General features: G+C 48.3%; 1 protein-coding gene across 1 annotated transcript in view; it reads left to right on the forward strand.

Moving 5' to 3' along the window:
• Positions 1-5,287: 5,287 nt before the first annotated feature.
• Positions 5,288-22,125, forward strand: part of GPR139 (G protein-coupled receptor 139) — a gene marked incomplete at both ends in the record, with an annotated part of 39,842 nt that continues 23,004 nt past the window's right edge. Inside the window, one exon of the mRNA XM_082671367.1 lies at positions 5,288-5,411. Coding sequence (XP_082527493.1) covers positions 5,288-5,411 — 124 coding nt within the window. The remainder of the gene's footprint in view (positions 5,412-22,125) is intronic.

Raw genomic sequence — 22,125 nt, forward strand, 5'->3', positions numbered from 1 at the left:
CTATAACTGCTGGGAGGCAGTCCACTCCATCACCATCACCACCAGAGTTCAACACAACATCAGTTCTCACATGTCCAACTTGACAGCCTCATGACTTGTCTTCCCACCCCCATTCTTGTCTCCCTTCCATCAGTCCTCCACCTCTCTGACAAAGCAAATGTTTTAAAATGCAAATCTAAACCTGGCACTCCCCTGCTGAAAACCAGAGGTAAAGACCAAACTCCTCACCACAGGCCACAAGGCCCTTCCCACTCTCCAACCGCAACCGGCTCCATGTACTCTCCAGCTCACTGCACCCCGGTCTCCCTGGTCTTCTAGTTCTTCAAAGAGTCCTTCTCACTCCCACCCCAGGACCTTTTCACTTGCTCTTTTTTCTCCCTGAGATGCTCTCCTCACTCCCAGCCCCGCATCCCTTCCTTAGTTAACTATTATTCATCTTTCACATCTTTTTTCAGGTCTAAATATTGCTTCCTCAAAGAAGCCTTCCCTGATTGCCAAACCACATCGGATATCACTAGTATGTGGTTTCTCATTCCTATGACTTTTTCTGTAAAGCATTTATCTAAGTTTATAATTATGTGTGTGTGTGTGTGTCTGTCTGTCTGTCTGTCTGTCTGTTTATGGTATCAGATGGATTAATTCATGCCTGTCTTTTGCACTTAAGATCCAGGAAAGCAGAGACCAACTTTTTAGAACAACTGTATACCCTGAACTCAGTACAGTGGCTGGCAGACAATTCTAGTTTGTTATAGTCCCCACTTCTCCCTTTTGCCTTCCCAACACTGAATAAAGTGTTAGTTACAATTTATATTATATTTGTGCTACTGTTTTTCTTAAAGAATTATTACTTTATACCACTGTCTCTGTCAAAGGGCGGAGAAATGAAAGCTCGACCAAAAAGGCTAGGTGTCACCAGAAAAATGGGAAATAGCCTATTTCCTTATGGAACTGAAGAATGAACAATGGTTCTGCCTCACTCATGTTTATTACCTGCCCAGGCTCATAGGTATTTGAGTTTGCAACCCCTGTCCCTAACATTCTCCATATCTATCTATTATATTTATTTACTCATTCATTTAAGATTTATCGCTGGACACCTACCTGGCACTGTTCTTAGCACTGGGATACGGCAGAGGACAAGACAGATGAAGTCCCAGCCCTAGTGTCACATGGAGCCCACCTTACATTGTGTAATAGTTTTCTGTTGGATACATGTCTCTCCACTAAACTAAGCTCCTCCCAGTGGTTACAGCACAGGCTCTGAAGCCAGACCACCTGCAACCTAATCCCAGCCAGGTGGCCTTGGCAAATTACTAAACTTCTCTGTGCCTTGTTTTTCTCACCTGTGAAATGGGGCTAATAACTGTACCTTCCTTCCAGTGTTATCATGAGGATAAAATGAGTGAAGACATACCTGTTTCATAAGTCCCCAATCAATGTTAACTCTTATTACCCACCTCTGTACCCTAAGCAGGGCCAGGTTCATGGGCGTGCTGTCACACAGGCCCCTTGCTTAGAAGGGCTCCATGTTTGGTTTAATGCTCTGCTGTTACCACTCTGAAATGCTTAATTTTTGAACAAGGGCCCCACAGTTTCATTTTTGCAACAGGCCCTGCAATTATGTAGCCAGTCCTGGTCAACACATGTCAAATGTCCAGTGAAAGTCTGTTGAAAATAAATAAGTATATGAATTTCACCAACCACAGTTGTCAGCTCACATACTCCATTGTCTTACAGAGCCAGTCAAGTGGGTCAGCGCTTGAGCAAAATTAAACAGACTTTGTTGTTGACTCATCATGTCCCTCCCCCAGGACCAAGAACACCCAACGCCTGACCTTGGACCTTAAAGTTCTTCTCTTCCCACCCATCCATTTCCCAGGAAACCTGGACATTGACAGGCTGCCAAGGCTCTCAATAGAGCAGCAGAGAACCCAGTCCAATTCCCTGCTCTCCAGAACTGCAGTCTGCACCGTCTCTGCTACTCCATACCATTTCTCCCTGCTCCGCATCCCTAGAATGAGGCATACCTGGTTTCCTTCATCCCCATTTTACAGATGGGGAAAGGGAGGCTCAGAAACAAGACGTGTTAAGATTCCCCATGCAGCCCAGTCCCTCTGCCCAGTCAAGTCTCTAGTTTTATAAAGAGTCTCTAACTAGAGTCCCAGAATCAAACCACACAAATTATTTTTAAAGTAGCAGCCATATATGATAACGACATGCTAAACCTAGGATTGTGCCCTACCCCAACCCTATCGGCATCCAATGTGCTGACACTCCACAAAGACAAAGATAAACTCATTTTCCCCTGCCCGGCACGCCCTAGGTCAGTTGTGCTGGGACCCTCTATTCTTTCCATGTTTGTTGAGAATCTGCAAAATGCAAGCTCTGTGTAGAAGCACAGACAAGAAACAAACTAAATAATTAAATTGTATACTGTATGTCCATGGTGCTAAGCGTATGGAAAAAAATCAAGCAGGGAAGGGCCAGAGGAAGTGAGCGTTTTGGACAGGGGTTGTGTGAAAATTTCCATTTTAAATAGTATTGTCAGGGAAAGCTTCAATGAGAAGGAGACGTATAAGCAAAGACCTGCAGAAGCAGGTTAATTCAGCTTTATGGAGAAAGAGCACTTCAAGCTGAGGGAAGAGCCAGTGCAAAAGCCCTGAGGCATTATCCGTGGTTCGCAAGGTAAGGAGATCTCTGAATAGACGGGGAGCTTTGTCAAATCACATACACCTGCCCCTCCCCAACCCCAGTTTCGCATCTCAGTCTAGTTGCCTGTAGACACATCTAATCTATAGGTTCTTGAACAATTATTTGTCAAGCCTCTATGATGACACTGCTCTATTTATCAATGCACTGGGGTTCTTTGTTTTGTTTTTGTTTGGGGCAGTCACATTTAAATGGGAGAGTACACAACAAACTTTTGATATCTAACTTGGCTTGAGATATCAGACCTGGCCTCACTGGGCCCACATGACTGTGTAATAATCTAACAACGATATGTAATGATCTAAGAATCCTAGCAGTGATGGGAACTGGACACAGGCCCCTTGTTGGGCAGAAGGGGCAAAGGTCTCCTCCATCTTGGGAGACCTGGAGAGGCTGGGGAAAGCCCACCCAGTCCCCTTCCCCCTGCAATAAATGTTATTGAGGGGGGTGCTGTCGGGGCGCAGAGTGGGGTCATAGTCTTTTCTGAGCCCATCACATGCTCCTGGGATGACAGCTGCTCAGCCCCACCTCTCCTTGGGATTTCTGCAGAATCTTTAACTCTCTCACATGCACTGCCTTGAGCCGCAGGTGTATCTCCCTTCCCAATTCTCTTGTGGTCCACAGAAGAGCTGCATGGGGAACTCTCCCCCTGTCTACCCTGAGGAGAAGGGGGTGCCCATTCACCCCAACTCTCCAAGATTGCCTAGATCCCACCTGCTTTACCTCTCTTATCCTTCACTCAACCCTCAAACACTAGACCACCCCCAGGTAGCTCCCACGTGAGTCTGAGTGTGTGTTTGGTGTGTCGCATGAGTGCGGTCATTGTGCACGTTGACAAGGATGCCTCTGTGTTTTCACGTGTCTGGATGTGGGATGAGAGGGCTTCCACATGCCCCCTGAGAGTGTGATTGTGTCCCCATGACTGAGTATCGTGTCTGTGTGAGTGTGGATGAGTGTGTCTGAGTGGCTGCAACATCCCATCCCTGGCAGGAGGGCTCCATGTGGAGGGCTTCTGCAACCCTGCCCATGTTCCATTCAAAGGCACTCAGCTCAGGGACAGTCCACCTCTGGCCTCCCCCAGAGCCAACACACACACTCAGATGAACGCACACTTCCTTTTTTTTTTTTTCTGTTTGTTTTCTTTTTTTTTTCTTAACATCTTTATTGAGTATAATTGCTTTACAATGTTGTGTTTGTTTCTGCTGTATAACAAACTGAATCAGCTATACATATACATATATCCCCATATCCCCTCCCTCTTGTGTCTCCCTCCCACCCTCCCTATCCCACCTCTCTAGGTGGACACAAAGCACCACGCTGATCTCCCTGTGCTATTCAGCTGCTTCCCACTAGCTATCTATTTTATATTTGGTAGTGTATATATGTCCATGCCACTCTCGCACTTCGTCCCAGCTTACCCCTCCCCCTCCCTGTGTCCTCAAGTCCATTCTCTACGTCTGCATCTTTATTCCTCCTGCCCCTAGGTTCATCAGAACCTTTTTTTTTTTTTTTAGATTCCATATATGTGCGTTAGCATATGGTATTTGTTTTTCTCTTTCTGACCTACTTCACTCTGTATGACAGACTCTGGCCCGTCCACTTCACCACAAATAACTCAATTTCGTTTCTTTTTATGGCTGAGTAATACTCCATTGTATATATGTGCCACATCTTCTTTATCTATTTATCTGTGCGTGGACACTTAGGTTGCTTCCATGTCCTGGCTATTGTAAATAGTGCTGCAATGAACATTGGGGTACATGATTTTTTGAATTACAGCTTTCTCAGGGTATATGCCCAGTAGTGGGATTGCTGGGTCATATGGTAGTTCTAAGCTCAGCTCCTCTGGTCCAGGAGAACGGACAAGCCTAGAGCATCTTCGCTCCTACAGCCTCCTCTTCCCACCTCCTGCCCTGGGTGGAGAATCCTCAATATGGAGATGGACTCGAAGCCCTGGCAGGGGGTGGCGCGCGGGCGCTTGGGGGGAAAAGAAGTGGCTGGGGGGAAGGTTGAGAAAGGCAAACTGAGGACACGCTGGAGGAGTACGGAGCCTTTGCGGGAGAAGCAGGTCCCACCCACACCACGCCCCTCCCATGCGGTGGGGAGATGAGGGTAGTCTGTTCCCACCCAGACTTCCTCTGGTGTTCCCAGGTCTTAACTCCATCTCTAATCCAGAATCCGAAGCCGAGAGAGGCAGCTGGGACCCCCTCCTCCCGAGCATCTCCCCCCTCCACCTCCACCGCGTCCAGGCATTGCTGATTGGCTGCGGGGAGCGGCGTCCCAGCCCCCCGGCTCCGAGGCGGGAGCCTAGAGGGTCGGAGGTGGGAGGTGCACTACCGGGCTCCGGGAGCCCCTCCCGAGTCCCTGCGCCCTGCGCCCTGCGGGAGGGCTGAGCCGGGACTCCAGGCGAGCAGGTGCGGAGGGAGCAGAGGGGACCACGGCCGAGGGTAGAAGCAAGTCCTGCAGGGAGAGGCGCTGCTGCTCCAGCTGCTGCCTCGGCGGCAGCCACCACCGAGCCGGCGTCCAGAGCAGGGCTGGCAGGCCGGGCGCAGAGCTGAGGCGAGCGAGGGGCGCGCTCATGGAGCACACGCACGCCCACCTCGTAGCCAACAGCTCGCTGTCCTGGTCCCCCGGCTGGGCCTGCGGCTTGGGCTTCGTGCCCGTGGTCTACTACAGCCTCTTGTTGTGCCTCGGTTTACCAGGTGAGGGGCGTGGGGGACAGGGAGGGAAGACGGGAGCCCCGAATGCGGGGTGACCCTGCCCGGGACCCCCAGGCCTAGCCACCTTCTCGGAGCGATCCCTGACGCCCCCTCTGAAAAAGTTTACGCCTTAAGGGCAACTGCGGACATTTCCAGGCTGGGGGAAAGGAAGTTGCGGTGGCCTGGCGGGGACCGTGCGTGTGTGCGTCTCACGAGTGTACGCGGCAGGCGATGGGCAGGGTGTGAGTGGGGTCGGTGTGAGTGCGCGGGATTCGAGCGTGTCTGTGTGTATTTGTGTGCGCGACTGAAGCGGTCGGCGCCCGTGAGGGGGTCCAGAGGGGGCTGTGCGTGTGACTCGACTGCAAGTCCGGACAGATGGTTTCTCGGGGGCCTCCCCTCTCCCGTCGCCCCCAGACTAGGGGCACCTCTGCCCCTCTGCCCCGCGGCGTGTCGCCGCCTGAGCCGAGATGAAGCTGGAACCCCTGATCCTGGGCACTCTCTGGCCCCCGGGGGGCGCTGGGATGGAGCGAGGGATGAGCCCCCGCTGCCACCCTGAGGAACGCGTCTCCAGACCGGCTAGAAAGAGTCGGGGCGGCTCCGGAGCCATGCCCTGGACAGGGCAAGGGTGCAGAGGTACACGCGGGCTGCCGAGGCCGCCACCTCAGGGGGTCACAGTCTCCTTGAGGACATGCCTCACCCCTGGGCTTTGCCTCCTGGTCCACCCACCCTAGGCAGCTCAGAGCTGCTGCACATCTCTGGCGGGTCCCACATCCTAGCCTCCTGTCCAAAGTATAGCTGAGACTTGTCCTGAGTTCCTGAAGAGAGCTGAGCTGTTGGGAAGGGGCTTACTGAGGGGGGAGGGGGGAGTTGCTTGCCATGGTCGCCTGAGGCGGGGGCGGGCTTCCTGAGGCTCCAGCTTGAGAGGGACCTTTCTTCCAGCTAGTCCCTGAGACAGTCTCTGTGGCAGAAAGATTCCTAAAGGTCACTTCCATGCAGATGGGAGAGAGCGACAGAAAGAAAGGAAAAAAAAAAAATCCAATCTATGTAAAGCCTAGAATCGTAGCTTCATCAACCCCACTGTCTTTAGCATCCTGGGATCCTGGGAACTTGGGAGCTGGATTTCTGAGAGCCTTGTGAGATTTCCTTTCCAAAACATTCATCTTGGTAGTCACGGACCCTGCTAAGGTTGTTTAAATAAATCCTCCCTCCCAAATTTGGCAGGTTCGAAAAACCATAAGTTTGCTAAGGCTGAGCCTCTCCCCCAGTGAGTGATGGGAATTTTATCACTAACATTGCTCTGGCTGCCCTTGCAGAGAGGCTAGCCTAGTTCGCCCTGCTGGGGTGGTGATGTGTCCTGTAATTACCTAGAGCTGGAATTGATTTCGGCCCAGTTCCCACCTCCCCATGTTGGCCCCCCTGAGCCTCTCCAGAGCTCTCCTTTGGGGAGTGTTTTTGAGAAGGTTGGTTATTTGCTGAACCAGAGAAGTGACAGGGCCCCTTTCTGACTCCTACCCTTCACCCCTCCATCTCCTCTTTGGACTCAAGAGTAACTACTCTCTCAGGCTTTTCTGAAAACCCCTTAAGGGACAGAACCGTAAAGACGAGGAGAGACTCTAAGGGTCCAGAGCAGGGAAATGAGGATGGGGAGAATGAAGGAAAGCTCAGACCTTCAAACACCTCAAGGTGGGAGTCAAGGTACCACACACCTTTACGGCTTAACTCCTATGCCAGCTAGGACCTTCCTGACCCATTGACATCGGCACTTATTATATACCAGGCACATGCTCTTCAAGGCTGAGCTCAGGACTTAGAGACTTAAAAGAGTGGGGGATTGTGATCAGAACTTGAAGGGCATTGATGTGTTCATACATTCAGAGTTATGACCACCTACTGTGTGCCAAGGGCTAAGGAGGTGTAAAAAAGGGACTCAGAGACCCCTGAGATGCAGCCTCTGAGGTCAAGGAGCTCATACATGGAGCTTGTGATGGATGCAGAAGGACCAAACATTCTGGAGAAAATCGACTGGAGAAGCCAGGCTTGCAGGAAGATCATGGGTTTTGTTAATGGCTTGCAAGGTGGTTCAAGAGTGAAATCCTTAAGTCATTCTCTCAAAACCGTAAGGGCAGACAAGTATGTCCTAGTGACTAAGAATGCAGACTGTAGAATGAAGCAGAGCTGGGTATTAATCTATGAACCTTTCATGTCTCTGTGCCTCGGTTTCCACATCTGTAAAATGGGCATTATGAGAGTACCTACCCCTGAAATTGTGGTGAGAAGTAAAGATGTGGATGGAGGCAAGGGTGCGAGTGAAGCGCACAGCTCAGTGCCTGACACACCACACATTGATTGCTGCTGTGCTGCTGTAGTTGTGGTTATCATAAAGCTGCCTTGGTTATAAGGAGGAGGGGGGTTGCTCAGCCCTGCCTGAGCCAGAGAAGGGACTGGGAAGCATGCTGAGAAGAGCACTCAGCTCAGTGCAGTGCTTCTCTGTCTGAGCTCACTACAGTATTCCCTGCCCTGCCCCTAGCCCCAGCAATTCGCAAACCCTTGCTACCTGGCCTCCGACTGGAAGGCTCAGCTATGCTGGGTGTGAAGTAACAGACCACAGGGCTTGGTAATATTGTTGAAAACTGAGATTTTAATTGAGTCACTTTTCCTGGCAGTGGACTCACCCCAATTCCAAATTCTCACCATGGTGGTTGGAGAGTGAAAGAGCGATGGGGAATGGCTGTTTGGCAACAGGGGAGCTAGTAACTAGGGGAAAGCTGGGCTGTTTCTTAGCACTTTCAGCCTCTAGATTGAAAGGAAGAGCTTGGGAAAGGCCATGTGGTCCAATCCCCTGCCTCTAGGAATTACCCCAGACAGTCCAACTTAACTGGTCTGGTGTGGGATCCAGAGGGTTCTAATGTGAAGTATAGGCAAAGCTCTGCCACTTAAGAATTCTTATTCTCTGTACCACAATCTTCCCTGCCTATAAAATGGTGGTAACGGTAGTGCACAGGCAGTGTATATTAAATAAGATAACCTATGTTAAAATGGCTTAGCACAGGGCCTGGACTGTGGACCACGCTGGATCTTTTCCTGTATTAAATGCTTATATTATTGCAGTGAATCCCCACCACATCCCTGTGACCTGTATGTGCCCTGAACGCATTTTACAGAAGAGCAAACTGAGATTCAGAGAAGTGGAGCGTCTCATCTACAGTCACACAGTCCAGCCAGCGTGCAAACACCTTTCCATTGCATCCAGTGCCTTCATTACTGCCTTCATTACTACTAGTTCTTTTAACTAACTTCAGTTCTCCGTGCTGTGGGCTCACTGGAGAAAATTGGTGTCCCAGCTGTTCCTAAAACTCCATCTCTTTCCTCCTCCATTTTAAATAAGCACAATGTTTCCAACTTTTCAAAACACATACAATAAGCCAACAAAGCAGAGTTGGGGACACTGATTGGGCCACAGCTGGGACAAGACAGTGCAAAGCAAAAGGCAGTGCAAGAGGGAAAGATGAGCCTGAATGCCTGGGGGAAGAGAGTGGGAGGGAGGACGGCTGAGCCTCCCTGATAAGGAAGGAGTAGTGGAAAATTAAACTGAGATTTGAAAGACATTTTTAAAATTTTACCTTCTGAAAGGCACAGTGGATGTTAAGGGAGACAAAGTGAAGAAGATGAAGCCTGAAACTGCATGCCACCCAGCAGAAGGGAGCATTTCTACAACTGCCTGCCTGCCTCTGAGGGCTGGTGCAAGATGAAAGGAGATGATGAGTCTGTAGCCTGGCAGGTAGTAAGTGCTCTGACATGTGCTAGTTACTGTTGTTGTTAACCACAGGTGGAAGAATGGTGGCTGCTAAGCTGGGCTGAGCCCTCCAGATGTGTTCTCTTTCGCCTGTAAAATCTTTAGAGAAGATGTAGTAAACAGATTAAGAGTACAAAGTCTGGAGCTGGATTTCTGGAGTTTTGAGTCTTGGCTTTACTACTTATAAGCTGTGTGACTTTAGGCAAGTGGCTTTAACTCCTCTGTGCCTCAGTTTCCCCACCTATAAAGTGGGGATGATGATGATAATGGTACATACTTCATAGAGTTTCTGTAAGTATTAAATAAGTTAAGCACGTAACACAATGCCTGGCACACAGGAAGCACTCTATAAGTCATTTTTTCACCATTTAAAAATTAGGGAAATCAAGGGAAAATTCCCTACTTGCTTTATGACATCAGCTTTACCCTAATATCAAAACCAGACAAAGACATTACAAGAGGGCTTCCCTGGTGGCGCAGTGATTGAGAGTCCGCCTGCCGATGCAGGGGTCGTGGGTTCGTGCCCCGGTCTGGGAAGATCCCACATGACACACAGCGGCTGGGCCCGTGAGCCATGGCCACTAAACCTGCGCGTCCGGAGCCTGTGCTCCGCAACGGGAGAGGCCACAACAGTGAGAGGCCCGCGTACCGCAAAAAAAAAAAAAAAAAAAGACATTACAAGAAAACTACCAGCCAATAGTCCTCATGAACATAGTCATAAAAATCCTCAACAAAATCTTAGCAAATCTAATCCAGCAATATATAAAAAGGATAATATGTAAGACCAAATTGGGTTTATCCCAGGAATGCAAGGCTAGTTCAACATTTAAAAATCATTCACCATAGTAACAATGTGATTCACCATATTAACTAAAAAGGAAAATCCATATAATCATTTTAACAGATGCAGAAAAATATTTGACAGAATTCAACATCCATCCATTTGATGAAACCTTATCAAACTAGGAACAGGGAGAGAACTTCTTTAACCTGATAAAGGACATCTATAAATAATCTACAGCTAGCATCACATTTAATGATGAAAGTTGGAATGCTTTCCCCTCAAGATCTGAAACAAGGCAAGGATGTTCGCATCACTCCTATTCAGCATCATACTGGACGTTTTAGCCAGTGCAATACGGCGAGAGAAAGGAAAAAAACCCAGGTATACAGGAAGGAAGAAATTAAATTGTTTCTATTCACAGATGATATAATTACCTTCATAGAAAATCACAAAGACTCCACAATAAAAGTTCCTACAAACAAACTGAGTTCAGCATGTTTGCACACTGTTAATATGCAAAAATTCTATTGTATTTCTACATATTAACAATGAACAATTTGAAATTAAAAATTGGGATTTAAAAAAAAAAAAAGATTTCCAGGTTCCCTTAAAAAATCAGAACTGAAAACATTAAGTTCATGTTCCCAGAAAGTAGCAATTGACTAGAGCTGAGTAATAGGCTGCTTTTCCTATGCAGCTGTGTGTGTGTGTGTGTGTGTGTGTGTGTGTGTGTGTGTGTGGAAATACACACACATTAAAAAGGTAATAACATTCATATTATTTGAAAACCTAAAAGTATAAAAAAGGCACACATTGCAGAGTCTCCCTCCCATTCCTTTCCCCTGCTCACCAGTTCCCAAATCCACCCCATCATCACCACCACCACACAAGTAACCACTGCATTAGTATCTTAGTTTCCTATTTATTCTTTCAGAGTTTTTAAGTATATATACAAGCAAATATGAATAGAGGATTTCAACTCTCCCTTTTTTTTACTCTCTCCAAAATGAGCACATTATTCACACCATCCTATATCTTGCTGTTTTTTCGCTTAATATATCACCCAGAACAGTATATATAATGCTTTTTTCATTCTTTAATGAAGCTGCATAGTATTCCATTGTATATTTGTACCATAATTTAGTGGTTGCCCCCTCAAAAGCACACATGCACCCCAGTTCGAAACATTCCCTACATGGTGCACCTAATTCTCCTCTAAAACCTGTCTGGCCCCTCTTAATGCTCATTTGGCCTTAGGATTCTTGTTATAACAGTGGGAGAAAGACTACTACATGAGGAATCCTGAATTCCAGGACTGGTTCTGGTAATAAGTCACTGTGAGACATTGGACAAGTCATTCTTGATGGGTCTGTCAAAGGCCCAGGAAAGCTGGACTCTGCTTGTGTTACTCAGTTGGAGACACGGCCCGTAGATGGGACATAAGTACAGACCAATGAAGTATCTATGCTGGAGGCTGCCTGGGCTGGCCTTGGGTTGGGGTTCAGAACAGTAGCTTTGTAATCCTTGTCTCTGACTAAGAGTTCAATAAATGTTATTAAACTTCTGTGCCCTGCATTGTTTTGTGGCAATTTGAAATAAAACATGCAAAGGCTTCTTTTGTTTTTTAAATTTTTATTTATTTTTGGCTGCATTGGGTCTTTGTTGCCGTGTGTGGGCTTCTCACTGCAGTGGCTTCTTTTATTGAGGAGCACAGGGTCTAGGCGTGCGGGCTTCAGTAGTTGTGGCACGCGGACTCAGTAGTTGTGGCGCACAGGCTCTAGAGCACAGGCTCAGTAGTCGTGGCGCACGGGCTTAGTTGCTCCGCGGCATGTGGGATCTTCCTGGACCAGGGCTCAAACCCGTGTCTGCTGCATTGGCAGGCAGATTCTTAACCACTGCACCACCAGGGAAGTGCACAAAGGTTTCTCATAGTCCCTCGCACATTGTAGAGGCTCAACAAATAGTAGTTCACGTTGTTTTTATTGCCTAACATGTCAATGTGTTCAAGCCCTGAAGCCACACACTGCTTTGTACATAGGTCTTTTCCATAAATGCACAATTCCACTCCACGTGTACCCACCAGATATGAAGCTCCATGTCCTGGCAAACTAGGAGAGAATGATCCAGTGGATTAAGCAATCAATGCCATCATAAGCCTAGGGAATTTGTACCCCTAAGAGGGCTGCCTGTGGTTCAGTGAAACCTCCAGAAATAATATCAGTTCAGAACACGAAATGGTCTTCAGCTAAAGCTAGTGCAGAGAATGACAAGCACCACCAGCAAGATCACCCTGTATGCTGCAGCCGGGATTGCGAACAGAAGTGGAGCAGGGAGGGGAACACAGATCCCGCCACTGAACCTCCATGTAGATCTGAAATACGTGGACGATGTTTATAGGGGAAGCAGCCCTGCAATGCTAGGGGTTGGGGAGGGCAGGTGTCTTGAATTCAGATACCTGCATGGGGCAGAGAATATAAATGAACAAAATGGGCCAGTTTTAAGAACTGCTTCACTTATCCATAGAATTGTGCTTCCTTGCTGTTTTTCTGAAAATACGTGGCTCTCAATGATAGAGACATATGCCAAAAACACTGCCCTTTCCTCTTAATAATTGCTAGCACTTATGTAGCACTCATTATGTGCTAGAGATTCTTCAAAGCACTTCACATACATTAGCTTATTTAATTCTCACGACAACCCTTTGAGGCATGGATAAATATTATGCCCATTTTCCAGATGAGAACATTGAGACACTTACCCAAGGTCACATAGCTAGAAAATGACAGAGCAATATTCAGTACTGCTGTCCAGCTTTATTATAAGAAAATGGCAGCACACGTGTAATGACAGCTGACAACTGACAGTCAGGCTGGGTTGAGGGGTGGGGGTGATAATAGGGAGGAGGGGGACCTGGGGGAGTTAGAAAGCGCTGCCACCACTCAGCTTTCCAGCCAATGGTCCAGTGTTGCCAAATTGTTCCCAAAACTCTAGAAATCCAGATTTTTATTTGAAATGTCCCAGTGTTTAAATGTTGGCAACTAATTCACAAATTTTAAAAACACTATGTGAGCCAGCATCACCTGAGCCAAATCAGACATGTCTGCAGGCTTGATACGGCCCACCAGGCTGCAGTTCACAAACTCCAGAGTGGGTACATCTTCCAGAAGCACCAAGAAACACCAAGGGGGTAACAGGGAGTGGAGAATAAAAGCAAGAAGCTAAAAGGAGGAGCAAGAAATAACAGAGATGGAGACCCAAAGAAAATGTGGGTAAATCAGAAAAGCATGCCAACTCAGGAAACCAGGGACGTGGCATAAGCTGGAAGGAAAAGCTCCAAGAAATACCGCACATTTCATGTTGATTATGTTTTGAAACACAAACCTACCATTTGGGGGGATGGGAGTTGCCCTGAGAACCTGACAGCGTGGGCTCAGTGGTCCTCACACCTGGATCCAAGTTCTAACTTTGTGGCTTCTATTGGTGGGGCTCTGGCAGGTTGCTCAAATCTGTCTGAGCCTCCACGTTTCCGCCTGCAGGAGTGGAACAGTGCCTTTCTCACAGGGCTTACGCTGTGGACAAAATGAGACAGTTCGCGGCTAGCCAGGGCCCAGAGCCCGCCACTCCATGGCTGCTGGTATTTGGTGAGTCCAAACACTTCCGTTTCACAAAATGAGGAAACTGAGACCTCACCCAGAGTCACAGAGCTGGCAATGACAGAGTCTGAACCAGAACTTAGTTTTTCCAAGTCTCGCTTAGTTCACTTTTTGCAAGATCACATGCTAGTGGTCTCTGAAGAGGAAGCAAAGTGATAAGAGTAAAGGAGCAAAAGGCTACAGAATTTCAGAGTGCAGAGTGATCATCTAGATTTGGGTGGTCCGTTGATGTTTTATGCAGGATTATTTTAGGTGGTACAAGGCTGCAGCATTCAATTCCTTTTCAGTTTTCTTAATCCTTTTGATTCCATCAAAAGGAGAGTCTCAGCTAGGTGCCAGTGTGTTTTTAACACCTTTACATATGTGCTAAATCTCCCTTTTTAACAGACACAGAGCAGACCTAGGGCTCGGCACCTCAGCAGGCAGCAGTATCTAGCTAGAATTTAATGTCACTCTTGTATTGTCATTGTATTTATTTTTAAGGCTACCTTCTGTTTACAACAGGAGGTGGGTTTGTTATCCACGATTGTCATATGTCCATGCTGTCCACTGTAGTCACCACCAGCCACATGTGGCTGTTGAGCACGTGACATTTATTTATTTAAAAATTTTTTTTTTATCTATTTATTTATTTTCGGCTGCATTGGTTCTTTGTTGCTGCACGCGGGCCTTCTCTAGTTGCGGCGAGCGGGGGCTACTCTTCGTTGCGGTGCGCGGGCTTCTCATTGCGGTGGCTTCTCTTGTTGCAGAGAACAGGCTCTAGGTGTGTGGCCTTCAGCAGTTGTGGCACGTGGGCTTCAGTAGTTGTGGCTCGCGGGCTCTAGAGCACAGGCTCAGTAGTTGTGGCGCACGGGCTTAGTTGCTCCGCGACATGTGGGATCTTCCCAGACCAGGGTTCGAACCTGTGTCCCCCGCATTGGCAGGCGGATTCTTAACCACTGCGCCACCAGGGAAGTCCTGCAGTACAACCTGCAGAACTGAGTTTTTTATTTCATTTCATTTTAATTAATTTACAATTAAAATCTGATACTTGACTCAATTATTAGAAAATAACTGTGTGCTTGGAACAACTTGAGTTGTTCAACTCTTTCAACTGTACATTTTATGACATCTAAACAGAGATCAAGGATTTCCAGTGAAAATTTAGCATCCATAGAGAGATCTGCTGGAAGTGTAAAATACACAGCAGACTTTGGACATTTAGTATGAGAAAAAGTTAAATATCTGGGTAATTTATAGTGTTACATTTTTGGATGAACATGGTTAAATAAAATATATTGTTAAAATTAATGTCGGAACTTCCCTGGTGGTCCAGTGGTAAAGAATCTGCCTTCCAATGCAGGGGACGTGGGTTCAATCCCTGGTTGGGGAACTAAGATCCCACGTGCCGCGGGGCAACCACAACTACTGAGCCCATGCACCACAACTACTGAGCCCTTGCACCTCAACTAGAGAGCCTGTGTGCTGCAAATTACACAGCCCACACACTCTGGAGCCTGCATGCCACAACTAGAGAGAGAAAAACCCACATGACACAACTAGAGAGATGCCCACACCACAACAAAAAATAAATAAATAAAAATAAAATTAATGTCACCTGGGGCTTCCCTGGTGGCGCAGTGGTTAAGAATCTGCCTGCCGATACAGGGGACACGGGTTCGTGCCCCAGTCTGGGAAGATCCTACATGCTGCGGAGCAGCTGGGCCTGTGAGCCATGGCCGCTGGGCCTGCGCGTCCGGAGCCTATGCTCCGCAACGGGAGAGGCCACAACAGTGAGAGGCCCGCGTACCGCCAAAAAAAAAAAAAATTATGTCACCTGTTTCTTATTGTTTTAAATGAGGCTGCTAGAAAATTGAAAGTGCATATGTAGTTCATATTACATTTATATTGGAGAGTAGTATTATATAAAATATAAATTCAAGAAAAAAATGGCAAACCACTTTAAAACAAGATGTTAAGTAAGTAACAGTACAGGGGACATAAGAACATGGCAAAAGTCACAACACTGGTAGGCCAGTTACTAAAATCTGGGGAACACTGATCTAGTACAATGCTCTTGATGAAAAAACTGAGGCCCAGAGAGGGCAAGGAAGTTCCCCCAAGGTTTCAGAGCTAATTAGGGGTGACCTTGACCCCAAACCTTCCAGATTCCAAATCAAGTGAGCTTTGGCCATTGCAGGGGGGATAATCCTGCCATCTCTACCCCCACCAAGGGAAACGTAAGGAAGGTAGGGTCAGGGTGTGGGGAGGAAGTGGCTACCCTGGGCCCCGGTGGGCTTCAAAGGGAGGGAACTTCTCTGTACGGACGACCCAGGAGCTTGGTCTTCCTATCAAGTGGAAGCAGAATGACTGGGGCTTCTCTTGAGGAAAGGCATGACCAGCTGAAGTACACTGAGGGGAAGCTAGGGCTTTTAACCCACAGGTATGTTTTCATTTTGCCCCATGATGAAGAAGGATGAGATGAGAAACCAGAGAGCACAAAATTCAATCCAGAGAGCATCTGAATTCATTGATTCACTTATCCACCCATCCGTCCATCCATCCATCTGACCATGTGCCCGGCAGTGCCAAGTACCAGGCACTGTACTAGGCATATGGCAAACCAAAGAAGACCCCTGCCTTGCCTTTGTGCGCATGTGCACACAACTACACACACCACACACACACACATACACACACACACATCACACACACACACACACACACACACAACCACACACACAGATGGGGAAGACCAGCATGATCAGAAACCCGAATAAATGTAAACAGTCACCTGTGAAAAGATCATGAAGGAGAGAGAGGCACATGGAGAGCTCTTTATGGGGGCCTGCCCAAATGGGAGCCCAAGGATGGGGACCCTCGAGGGGAGCAGCTGAAAACTGAGGCGGAGGAAGGGAAGGAAGGAAGGATGAGGGCGACGGGAGCGGGCTATGCAGCCACCTGTGGCAGGAGGGGAGCTGGTGCCCGCACAGTGGGACAGAAGGGTCACCCAAGTCTGGGGGCCAAAAGGTGGCTGAGGTGGGGGAAGAACATGGTGTGAGATGAGAGCCAAGGGGAACAGGAAGCCAGAGCTTCATAAAAACCACGCACGTTGACCCTGAGTTGGGACAACACGCTCTGCAGTGTGAGGACTGACGGGTCCACCAGCGACTTCTTTCCTTGCCCATCGTTTGCCATCGATAGAGCTCAGGGAATTGCTCTTCTGCCACAGACATTTCTTACCATTTTCAGCTAAGTGCAGAGCAAACTATCAGCCACATCCCTTCAACTGAGGGCCTCTACACACACACAGATACACAGAGATGCGCAGACACAGACACGCAAACGCAAACACACAGACATATAGACAGACACACACACACAGAGACACGCACCCAGATACCACCCTCCACAATCAAAGTCATAGAATGGCCAGCGATTCCGTCCTGGCTGCAGCCCTTGCTTTTAGCATTCCTCGCCTCACCCCACGGTTCAGCTCCACAGAACCGCTGACAAGAACCACCATCTGCCTCTTGAAAGAAAAGCACCGGCTTCCCTGGAAGGTGGTAGAACAGAGCAGTGATTGCAGAGGGAACTCGAGCCAGTGGGGCCAGCTTTTGAGGAGGGTGGGGATGGATGTTCCTTAAAGGAATCACACGACCCATGCTCTTGACCTTCACAGAACGCGGTTCCTACACATGTCCGCCCTCCACACGCAGGACCCTTCCAGAACTCCACTGCTCCTGGCCAGAGGGATCAGGGAAGTAACATTGGTTTAGGAATTGAGTTCCACTTTGCTAGCTGTCAGGTCTGGAGCAGGTAGTTTGCCCTCCTTCGAGCCTCAGTCTCCCACTGAGCGCGTGCATGTGGAGGCCCTTTCACGCGCCAGGAACCCTTGTTGTCTCTGGAGGAAAAGCAGGGGGACGAGCAGTCAGCAAGTAAACCGCGCGTCCACAGAGTCATGTTAGCCAGTGATGCGCGCTACGGGGATAAGAAGACGTGGTAGAGTGATGGGGGGCAGGCAAGGGCTCTCCAGAGAGCTGATGTCTGAGTGGAGATTGGAATGACGAGAAGGCAGGAGTGGCAGCGGGGAAGGAAGGGCATGCGGGCAGAGGGACCAGGAGGGTGAAAGCCGGGAGTGGGGACTGCACGCTGCCTCGGGGCTGCGATGTGACGAGCGAGAGGTGGGGACGAGGGAGTCACCGGCTGGATGCTGCGGGCCCTTCGGTCCGGTGAGGAGCTTGGATTTTACTCTAAGTGTTGCAAGACACACTAAGCAGGTGACATGACCTAATGTGAGGTTTTCAAAGCCCTGTCTAGCTGCTGTGAGAAGAATCGAGGGAAGGTGGTACGAGGGGAACAGCGAGCAGCTGAGGAGGTGGCTGCCGTGGGAAGGGATGTGAAGGGTTTGGGCGCCGGCACAGGGCACGCGGTGGGAGTGCAGGTCAAGGGTCACGTTCACAGCCCTCACATCCCACTCCTGCCCTTTCCACCATCTCCTCCGTCTCCAAGTAAAACAGAAGTAGCCAAAAGAAGTGAGCCAACTAACGATGTTCTGGGACGTGTGCCCGCCCCGGGGCCGTGGGGGGTACCCGCGTTGGGAGGGCCATGGTCTCGGTCATGGCCATGGGCAAGTCCCGCTGATGACCCAGCTGTCAGCTGCAAGAGTCCTGATCAGAAAGGAAGCTAGTGCCTGGGTGAGAAGAATGGGGTCACCCTCAGCTCTGTCACTTGCAAATGAACGGGAGCGAGCTGTGGCCAGTTGTGGCAGAGGGACATTGTCACTGTGACTGCATTCAGTTCTGAGGACCAGGGTCCAGCAAGAGGAAGGGAGTAATGTCCCCAAGACTGAGGTGGAGACACTGAGGACATCTTGACAATGAGCAGAGAGAGCTCGTGGAAGAGGGAAGAAAAGGCTGGTCGCCTCTTGGATTTTCTCGGAATAGACATTCTGGCCAGAAGAGGTGGGCTCTGAGAAATGAGAGGGCTTTCTTTTCTTAATCACTGTCAGCACTAAATGCTGGTCAGATGCTTGCTGGTGAACATCCTTCTCAAGCCCCTCATTCACTTTCCAAAGAGGCCTGGACTGGGGGTCACAGTCTCAGAACTTTCAGAATGTGAGAGAAGCCTGTTCAAGGTTTTCTTAAAATGCAGCACCTTCCCTATTAACATTCAGAGACAAGCTCATAACAATTCCGATTTCTCATGACTCTTGAGAAATTTTAAAGTCTGGCAAAACTGAGCTCTCCCTGACTGTCATCAAGTGCCCAGAACAAGGCAGCTCTGGTCACTTTACATGAAGCTGGTGCCGTCCAGTTCACCTCAGCCCCACCTCTCCCTACTCATACCCAGCACAAAGATTATTTTCTTCTATCTGGCCTGCTTCTTTCACTTATGTCTCCTGCCTTGCCCTCTAGGATTTGGAATTTTCTGTGTTAATGCCTTTCCTCAAATTTAACTATGTGTACAATACACACACACATGCCATATCCGTTTACACCATCACACGTTTGGCCTCACAGCCACTTTCCTACCACTCTAAATGCTTTACTGCAAGAAAGGAAGCTGGTAAGACCTGGATTTGAGATCCACTGGACTTTCTAGGTGTGTGTAGTTAATTTCTCTGAGCCTCTATTTCCGTATCTATAACATAAGGCTACCCACCTTGCTGAGAATACATGAGACGATATACATCATGGGCCTGGCATATAGCAGGTGCTTGGGGCCAAAAAACCAAAACATAAACCAAAAGCAATGCAATATTGTAACAAATTCAATACAGACTTTTAAAAAGTGGTCCACGTCAAAAAAAAAAAAAAGGAGAGACTGACAAGGATTTCTCATCTGATCCCCACTGGTACTCTTACGCTGCATAAAGGATCAGGCTCCATTTCATGAGGCCCTGCTTTGTGCCGAAGGTTATAGGGGATAACGATGTGGGAAAAGACAAAGATGATGGTGAAATGGTCCCTTAAAGCACTCACACTCTAGTTAGGTAGGAAGGCAAATCAATAATCATGATACAATGTGACACATTCTATAACAGAAGTGAGGGTGAGGCATTTAAATTCCTGTAGGGACTCAAACTTATCTCTGCCTGGGAGCATCAAAAAGATATTGAGGGCTTCCCTGGTGGTGCAGTGGTTGAGAGTCCGCCTGCCGATGCAGGGGACGCGGGTTCGTGCCCCGGTCTGGGAAGATCCCACATGCCGCGGAGCGGCTCGGCCCGTGGGCCATGGCCGCTGAGCCTGCGCGTCCGGAGCCTGTGCTCCGCAGCGGGAGAGGCCACAATAGTGAGAGGCCCGCATACCGGGGGAAGAAAAAAAAAAAGATATTGAGTCAAGCGATGTGCCCTTAACAGTAGGCATAGAGTCTAAGTCATCTCTTTGACTCCAATGCCCTCTGGCATTGGCGCATGGCACGTGGTAAGAGGCTTGTTAAGTAGTGGATGGGTGGATGGATGAATAAGCAGATGACTGCCTTCTTAATTCCTTAAGTGTAATTTCCTTACTAATCTTGACGAGACTGAAGAAAACATCTTGACTATAACCATCATCATCACCATCATCATCATCATCATCGTCATCACCACCACTACCATTTATTGAGCACTTACTCTGAGACAAACACTAGATCAAACATTTTCTCCACGATGCCTCATTTAATCCTCACGGCAGTGGCTGTGAGCCTGGAAATTCTAAGCTCACTTGGCAGATGGGGAAAGCGAGGCTCTGAGAAGTAAAGTGAGCTGCCCAAGAGAATTCAGCCACTGAGCGGCAGAGCAGAGCTGTGACAAGCCTGTGCACCCCTGCTGGTACCTGTGCTGCCGCTGGGCCTGCAGCGGACATTGGTATTCAGAGCACTGGAGAAGACAAATGCTGTGTCTACAGACCTCTGCCTCGGTTCACCCTTCCAGCCTGGTCTTTGCAGGCATCTTGAGGGACTATGTCTTCCTTCGTGATCGAGGACTCTCCCGGCGTCCGCATTGCCCTTTCCCCAAGCAGAGAGTTTAATTACTTGAAATTATTTTTAAGCAAGGACAGGAAGGTGAATTCCCTCTCCACTCCACACCTAATCTACAAAAAGGAAATTGAGTTGCTTCTTTTCTTTTCAAGTGGCACATTTTGATGAAACAACTCCCTGGAAAACTCTGCCGTCTTCCAGAGCCTTCCAAGGTCTCCTTTATCAGCCAGAAGTGGACTCAATTCAATCAAGTGCTCAGAATTCCAAATCTAGTCCATGGGGTAAATGTTTATTGACCACCTATTATATGCCAGGCTCTGTTTCTAATGCTTAAAAAGAGTCATCAGTAATAGCTATTAATGTCAATACAGTGTTGGCTAATATGCAAAGTGAATTAAAATTTACAAAGGGCTTTCTCATCCATTATGAAACTGAAGTTAGGAGGAGTCAAATAGCTTTCCCAAGTTACTCCTAGTAAGCGGGCCTGAAAAACCAAAGCTACATCCTTGGACCTCAAACCAAGGGTTCCTTGTTTCACTAAATATACAAAGCTGTTAAAGATAGGAATGAGTCCCCACAAAGGGAGCCACCCCACTGAACCCTGCTAGGACTTTCCAGTATTCATTCATTTGAGAACTGAGCACTTCCTACAGGTGCCACAAATAGATCTGGGACCCTGCTCTCAGGGAGGGCACAGTCTAGTTGGAGAGATGAAAAAGCAGATACCTCAATGTGAAGCTTGAAGTGTGATATACTAGAAGGGAGCCTGTGTACCATGGGACAGAGAGGAAAGCATCAACTCCCATCCTGGGGTAGGGGCAGTGCTGGGGATGGGGTGTGGCTATCGGGGCAGATATTTGCCCCTGCTCTCTGGAACTCCCCTTCCTCCCTTCTGGGATGGACGTGCTATGTGTGTTCTGACCACAAGTCTTTTCTTCATCACACACACGCGCTGAGCACCTCCTTCAGCATCAGAACCATTGCCAAGGACTGGGGACCAGAAAGAGGAATGAACTTTGCCCAGGCTTTCAAGACATACACAGTCCAGTAGGCAAAACAAGTAAATTGAAAATGATTAGGCCACTTTTTGCCTTTTAAAATGTCCATTTTGTATGGTTCAACCTATTATCCTATAAATGTAATAACATGCTGTTCTGAAGAAAAACTCAGGATGATGTGAAAGCCCCCCACCCTCAGCCGAATAAGGCACACGTCCTCCTCCGCCACCCCCCGCGGCAGTGTCCATGGTGAAGCTTAGAGAGCGCGGCTGCTGAAGCCTTGATGGTAGAAGCATAATGGACACTAATCGAGTGCCTGCTGCCTATTGGGCACTGTTTCAAGCACTTTCCATGAATCAACTAATAGAATCCTGATAAGCCCACAAAGTAAATTCTATTAGTACCCCCATTTTACAGGTAAGGAAACTGAGGCACATGGTAAGTTGTTAAGTGGCTCGAGGTCACGCAGTTAATGCCGTGGCAAAGACAGGTTTCTGACCCAGACGCTGGGAGCCAGAGCCTGTGCGCTCCTTGTTAGCTGCAGCAA

The sequence above is a fragment of the Grampus griseus genome (assembly GCF_964374135.1).
Source record: "Grampus griseus genome assembly, chromosome: 14".
Classification (NCBI taxonomy): Eukaryota; Metazoa; Chordata; class Mammalia; order Artiodactyla; family Delphinidae; genus Grampus; species Grampus griseus.